Source organism: Argentina silus (genome assembly GCF_951799395.1).
Source record: "Argentina silus genome assembly, chromosome: 11".
NCBI classification, from domain to species: Eukaryota; Metazoa; Chordata; class Actinopteri; order Argentiniformes; family Argentinidae; genus Argentina; species Argentina silus.
This window is the reverse complement of record NC_139665.1, coordinates 3642956-3650455: the sequence shown is the minus strand read 5'-3', so window position 1 is coordinate 3650455 and position 7500 is coordinate 3642956. Positions and strand designations below refer to the sequence as shown.

The following is a 7500-nucleotide window of genomic DNA, read 5'->3' as shown; positions in this document are numbered from 1 at the left end:
CGGAGACCCTCAGTCCTGTGCGTTCCCCCGGTTTAACTGGTGTAATGGGCTCCTCTCTCTCATAGGTTATTCAGTGTGTATTGGGTGTATGTGCTGATGTGTGTATCAGTTTACCTGCAATCATTATCCCCTCAAACAGGACCGGAAGGACATCATAACAGGACATCACTACAACATGAATCCTTTGATATCCCAATATTCTGCTATTATGCTATTCTATTTACATATATACTTTTTACATTTTCATTTTAGAGCTTCAAAATGATATGCCACCAAACAGAAACGCCACACAAACGTTCATTTTCCTTTTCTGTCTGACGCTCTCCTGTTACGATGCCGTCATTTGTCAACGTTAGTATCAACGCCCTCCTACCGCACACGTGCAGGGCCAGTTCTACCGTTGGAGGCCCACACGTGTGTGTGTGCGTGTTACAGCGTTCGGATAAAAAGGTGCCCTGTCATCCACAGGTCTTCATTCCAAGTGTTAAACTGGATTTTAGCCATGTCCAGTCTAAATGTGGCTCCCTGGAAAAAATCCAGTATGCAGCAGGCGGGGGAAACGTGAGTGTCCACATCACCACCACTATACACCCTAGCCTCTCCCCTACGAGCTGTCTTGCTCTCACTCACTAACCAGTAGGCATGGATGTGTCATAGTGAATCCTAGGATCCCTTTGTCAGTGTTTAGTGATAGCTGTGTTTTGTGCTATGGGGTCAATAAGGTGAATTGGCCTCAACGTCAGTCGTTCAAAGGGTGTAGTTGTGAAAAGACGTTATGTCGTATGTTTACCCGTTGCGCAAAGCACAGCTGTCTCGTAGTGAATGTATACCCTAATCTATATCAGCATGCAGAGTTATTAATAGCTGTTTTAATATGGTGTTTATGTCTGCTCACAATGGCTCGAGACAGGTTGTTCAAAACAAGTGACACACACACTCAACATCATCGTGGAGACAAACAATAAAGTTTAATTGAATCACCTGGTCTTTGGCTTATCACTGAATGCTTGTGTCCTCTGTGTTTGATCAGTGTGTTTGGGGCCTGTGGTTTTAGTGCCTGCTTTGGTTTTGTAGATCATTAACTTCCCTCTAGTTAACTGGATAATGTCTTGTTGTCTTGCGTGTTCTCTGTCCTGTGTTGTGTCATCCATTGTCTTAATCTTTCTTAGTCCACAGAAATTGCATTTCACAGTTTGTTAAAAGTCTATTGCTTCTACTCTAAAGACTGTCAAAAATATGATTTAATCCATATAATGTTTAATACATTTGTGTATTCAGGTATTAATGATGCCTCGTTTGTCTCAATTTGGTAAAATGGTTGCCGTGGAGTTTTAGTGGCCAGTTTGTTTGACTGATCAATGCTATCATCCAACAGTCTTGTGTGTGGCACTTTCCCCGATTGTTCCATTCATTGTATGCCAATCAAATATAGTGAAGATTCTCATGAAGATGCATTTTTTTCTCATGAAAGTTCAGCACCTTTCCAGGATGCTGTTCTACAGTATGTGTAGCTTTCTCTGATCGAGGCAGTCCAACAGACTCTCTCCCTCAGCCTGCATACAAGTGTCATAGTGGACAACCTCTGTGTGTGTCTCTCACAGGTGCAAATTCAGACCAAGAAGATTGACTTGAGCCACGTCACTGCCAAATGCGGATCCATGTCCAACATTAACTACCGGCCAGGTAATCGTCACTGGACATTGAAGTAGTACTGCTGAATGATGATTTCATTAATACATCATTAATACATGAATCTCTGATAGTGGCCTCTGTACAGTCATCTCCTGCATTACATATAGTTTTCATTCAAAATTCATATACTTTCTGTTTACTGTAACTTAGCCATGTCCTACATTCAAATGCAGTTCAAATAGCAATTAAATATTAATGCTATTTCCCGCAGGCATTTTGTCCTGTATAGTTACATAGTTAAAAGTACTGATAGTGTTTATATGAGCATTGGTTCATTAATGCGCTCTTCCATTTTCCTGTCCTCTCTCCCGGCCTGTTAGGGGGTGGTAATGTACGCATTGAGAATGTGAAGGTGGACTTCAAAGTAGGGGCTCATTCCAAGGTGGGCTCTCTGGGAAACTCTAGTCACACTCCCGGAGGAGGGAACGTCATGGTGAGCCAACTACAGTGGACTGTAGGTTGAAACAACAACCAACACCGGTCCCTCGGGCGTCCGTGATTAAAACCTCTTCCTCTCTCTCCTCAGATCGAGAGCCACAAGCTAACCTTCCGGGACACAGCCAAGGCTCGCGTCGACCATGGAGCCGAGATCGTTGTCACCAACTCCCCTGGGGCGGGCAACGGGGGCACGTCCCCACACCACATCAGCCACTTGTCCTCTACGGGCAGCATCAACCTGCTGGAGTCCCCTCAGCTATCCACCCTGGCCCAGGACGTCACCGCTGCCCTAGCCAAGCAGGGCTTATGAGCCCGCTGCCCCTCCCACCTTCCCACCCCTGGCCTCTATGTTCCCCCTTCAGTCCCCCCCCCCTTCAGTCCCCCTCCCCCCCCCCTCCCCGCCCCCCACTGTCCTCACAACAGCCGCCACCCAGAGGACCGTGACCGAGGTCTATCACATCTCCTCTCCTACTGGAATTCCGATTTAAACCACCTCCACCTGGGAATTTTAATGACTGAATCTAGGATATCTTTTTTTTTCTGTTCATACTGCACCCTAAAAGGATGTGCTCTGCTATCGTATGTTTTGTTTGTGTTTTTCATTCCACTTTGAACTTTCTTTGGTAGATGGGCAGAGTGCTATGGCACTGAAATAGCTTCGGTGATAGCGTTGATCATGTGCTTGAGAGGGTAATATCCATTTCAAGACTGTACAGTGACTATAGTATGAAAATAAGCTCAAAATGATGTTTGATACAGGCTTCCCTCACCACGTATGATACTGTATGCAAGGTAGGCCTATATGTGTGTGTAGACATTTGGCAGTGTTACATTTGTGAAAGAGAACTAACCTACAGTGAGTTGTAACTGTAACTGCAAGCCATGGCTGTTATTATGGAGCATGTTTCAATTCAATTGCAAACAATTGGGTCTTTTATATTATTTTGTTTTGACCATATGATTGCCTGATGTTGTGTGCTGAGCTATTGGACAAACTTGTTTTTTGCTTCTTTTTTATGATCATTAATAGTGAAAAATAAGGCTACATTGACGTGGATTCCCTGTGGCTGCACTGGCTTCGCTCACCGTTGATTAAAGTAATGTCAAGTTAAAATGCTGAAATGCTAGCTTTCCAATAGATCTTTTACCACAAACCATTGGGCTGCTTTTCTGGTTTAGTGATGTGAGCATTAAATTGACATCGTTCTGTGATTACCATAAAATGTGAGCTATTGAGCTGGCATGGCAAAAGCAAAATGAACGCAATACAGAGCTATCCCAGACACCCTGTAGATAAAAGGTCTGGAGTGTAAGAATCAGTAGCTAGGGGCTATCTATTGTCAGTGCACACAGTCCATACCTGCCTTGTAACAGTCCACTCCATTTGCTTCAAATAACCCCTTTCTCCTGCTTTTAGAGTACATAGAACATGGGCCTTGAATGAGCAAAGGACCTGCAGTCACTTGCGTAACTAAGTGGAAAGTCTCAAGCTTTATACTGTATTTAAACATTCCATTAAATGAGCAGCTATTGAGTACACTGTGACATTGTTCTAGTAGGATCATTTTGATCATACTTTATAGGAAAACAAACTAACGGGATGTTGTGAAAGGAAACAAAGAAGTTATTCTCAATTGAACCTGTTCGATAATTCTAGCAATTTTTTTCTCTGTCACCATTTGTGATATTCCCCCTCTGAATTCCCTGATGTTGGTTACCCCTCAGTGTTTTTATGTACTCTTGCCTTCCTGACCCCAATCCTTGCTTGTGTAAGTGTATTTAAAAGACCATGTAGACGTGCACACTTTCCAATGTTTGAAAATAATACTGATGTCAAATGCTCCTACAGAATAATAACAACAGAAATAAAGAAAATAAATGAAATAAAAATACGAGCATGACTTTGCTTTTTGGGCATTTCCCCCAAAACAACAACCCACTTGGTTTGTCTTCGGACATAAATGTCTTTTTGATACTTCATGCATTATGTAATTGAAAGTGGTAGATTGCATGTTGCTGTTGGGAGTAGACCAGAAAGAGGGGTGAGGGCTGGGGTTCTGTACAGGTTGAAATAGTGGGATCGCTTGTCTTTGGGGAGAAATCAAAGGGCATAAACCACAACCATATCTATTTAAAACAACAGGACACTTACTTTTTCGTTTTGGCCTATGATTAAATGCATATGCAAAAATATAACCTATTGGAGCAAACCTATTTTGGAGTAAAAAAAAAAAGAATAAAAATAAACATTTGTACTAAAAGATTTGATTTAGGCCAAAACCTGTTAATAATTTGATAGTTGTTGTGACATAAGTTACACGCCACATACAGACAAGGAACCAGGATATCAATACTGTGATCAAAGCATACTACAAAAATTATGAATTGAACCCTACTTTGTGCCTTTCATACCGTGACATGTAATGTATTCTAAACAGCGACAGGAATTTCAAGGTAATTAAACAACCTGTTGATGTAATTCAAAGGGGATTACACCTCAATGGGGATAGGGAGAAATAGTTTAGCCTTTATGTGCTGCATATGTGTTGTATTTTGTTAGTTTTTTGGGGGGGTTCCGTGTCGTTTAGGCTACTGTTGCTGGTGCAGGCGGTCAACCAGACCGATGTTGTCAAGGAAAACATCTGTTTCGTGAAGTCGTCGTACTGCGTCTTTAAACTCTGCTGTCCGCTGATGATAAATTACCCTGCCGTTCCCTGCCGCTGTTCCGAGGGTGGTGCTGAAACCAGAGCTTTCCCTCCGCCGCCGACACTTGCAGCCATTTTACTCAAACCGAATACAATCATGTCGTGAACGAGGCGGCACATCACCTGGATAGACTCAGGGACCAGTGTCTGGTCCGCGACAAGTCGGCCAAGATGGTGAAAAGGAAAAGTCTGGATGACACCGACCAAGAGTGCGGCAAGGGAATACCGTTTCCCATCCAAACCTTCTTATGGAGGCAGACCAGGTTAGTGGTGCGAGCCATTGATGAACAGGTGTTTGCCGCTGTCGAGAATAAGCAGTGAAATCATGTACTGTATCTGTCAAGGCAACTGGCTCCAGCTATAGATGAACATATATGTATGATGATACATCCGACAAGCATGATGTCTTATGTCAGCGTCAAACATATGTTTCAATTATGTTATTAATCCCGTGCACAGAGCTGTCATCGTGCGTCAGTTTGGCCATTCGTTGATAATATTCGTTGAAACGTTAAACAGAACAGGAAAGTACTGTAAAGGAAAAGAGGACGTTTTCGAATAGCCTATGTTAAAGATGATGCGATGGTGTAAAGTCTGGAATGTCACACCTGTAAAACATGATCGGAAAAAGGTGAACGTGTCATATCATCTGGTGTGCATGTCTGACATGATGTCCAATATTGTACTGAGGCAAAGCAATTACGATGATGTGTGATTTGCGCAAATGCGATCACGGCAGCCTTTGGAACAGTATTGTCAGAATCATTTATACGTGCAAACTGAATTCTGCCTTGTGTGCTCACGGTTACAGCGCGTTTCTGAGGCCGAAGTTGGGGAAACAGTATGAGGCATCTTGTGTGGTAAGTCATTTTCATAATGCCATTGCTGTGATTAAAGTGAATAATCGCTCCCTTCTCGCTCGGCATAATCTGATTCCAATTTACGCACCTGCGAATTAGGGGAGCATTCAATTGCATTTGGCCAGTTGGAGCTTTATTCAGAAGCTTAGGACAAAACATGAATGAAACTCATCTTCATAATGTACAGTTTATCCAATAGATTAGACCCCTTTGATAGACCTACTTAATCATTTAAACAAATAAAACTTCCCAAAGGCACTCAGACAGCGGAACAGTAAAGTTTAAGATTCTGACTCGGAGCTCTTTGTGGCGTTTCCCCAGTCCTTTGAGCGTGTGCTGGTGGAGAACAAGTTGCATGGGCTCTCCCCGTCCCTGTCAGAGGCCATCCAGAGCATCTCACGCTGGGAGCTGGTCCAGGCCGCCCTGCCCCATGTGCTCCACTGTACCTCCATCCTACTGTCCAACAGGAACAAGCTAGGTAAGGACACACGGAAACACACACGCACGCACGCACGCACGCACGCACGCACGCACGCACGCACGCACGCACGCACGCACACACGCACGCACGCACGCACACAGACACGCACGCGCACACACACACGCACACACAGACACACACACGCGAACGCATGCACACACGCACACACACACACACACACACACACACACACACACACACACACACCAGGGGAGGCTGGTGGAGGTTGATACCATTCCTCATTCCATTCAATGCATTACAATGAGCCCGTTCTCTGATTTCTTCCTCCACTGACACATACACACACACACACACACATACACACACACACACACACACACACACACACACACACACACACTAATCACTCCCTCCTTTTGCTATCAATCAAACATGACCTTTGAACCCTCCCCCTGACAGGCCATCAGGACAAGCTCGGCGTCGCTGAGACCAAGCTGCTGCACACCCTGCACTGGATGCTGCTGGAGGCGGCCCAGGAGTGCAACCACGAGCCCAGCCTGGGGCAGGGCTGGTCTGGGGGCAGCAGCAGCAGCGCCTTCCTCCAACCCCTGGGCAACCAGGGCTCACCGGGGCCGGGCTCTGGCACGGGCTCTGGACCCCGCCACAGCGGCTCCCTGGAGGAGGACGAACACACCCGCACCAAGCTGTTCTACAAGAGCATGGCCACCGTGGAGCTCTTCGTTTTCCTCTTCGCCCCCCTCATCCACCGCATCAAGGTTCCCTTTAGCACCGCTACCTCCACCCCCCCCCCCTCAGCCCCCCACCCCCCCTGTGTCCCACTAGTGCCTATTGATCTGTGTGCAGATGGCAGGGTTGGGTTTCTGTCCTCAAGGGATTGCTGTGGTTCCCCACTGAGCACTGAATGCCAGTTTTCATGTCATGCGTGTGTACGCTCCAAGAATAATACATGTGTCCTTCAGATCCTATGAGCTGAAACCACATGCTGATGCTCACCGGTAACTAAGTGATTGATGATGTGCTGTAAGCTAAAGGTTGTAGGTTAAAGGATTTCAATTGATTTCTGTATGATTTTTTTTTTGTAATCTACTTAAAACGGGGAACAATTGTATCATTCTTGAATTTCCCGTGCCCAATTGACTGATTTGCCACAAGCTTTAAACTCTGCTCTGTAATCTAATGCTATACTGTATTATGGGTGTCACAGTGTCTTTTTTCCCTCACAGAACAGTAACATGTGCAATTGTCCTCTAGGAGTCCGACCTGACCTTTCGATTGGCTAGCGGGCTTGTCATATGGCAGCCAATGTGGGAGCACAGGCAACCAGATGTTCCCGCCTTCTCTG

At 45.1% G+C, this 7500-nt stretch overlaps 2 protein-coding genes across 2 annotated transcripts in view; both read left to right on the top strand.

Annotated features, from left to right (window-relative positions):
- Window positions 1-2440, top strand: part of LOC310812079 (microtubule-associated protein 2-like) — a gene marked incomplete at both ends in the record, with an annotated part of 16877 nt that extends 14437 nt beyond the window's left edge. Inside the window, 4 exons of the mRNA XM_083680499.1 lie at window positions 469-561; window positions 1602-1683; window positions 2013-2125; window positions 2219-2440. Coding sequence (XP_083536625.1) covers window positions 469-561; window positions 1602-1683; window positions 2013-2125; window positions 2219-2440 — 510 coding nt within the window. The remainder of the gene's footprint in view (window positions 1-468; window positions 562-1601; window positions 1684-2012; window positions 2126-2218) is intronic.
- A 2566-nt stretch (window positions 2441-5006) lies between these two features.
- Window positions 5007-7500, top strand: part of unc80 (unc-80 homolog (C. elegans)) — a gene marked incomplete at both ends in the record, with an annotated part of 40168 nt that continues 37674 nt past the window's right edge. The window contains 5 exons of the mRNA XM_083679943.1: window positions 5007-5098; window positions 5647-5695; window positions 6017-6173; window positions 6597-6913; window positions 7410-7500. The exon at window positions 7410-7500 is cut by the window's right edge and continues 33 nt beyond it. Of these exons, the coding sequence (XP_083536069.1) occupies window positions 5007-5098; window positions 5647-5695; window positions 6017-6173; window positions 6597-6913; window positions 7410-7500 (706 nt within the window). The remainder of the gene's footprint in view (window positions 5099-5646; window positions 5696-6016; window positions 6174-6596; window positions 6914-7409) is intronic.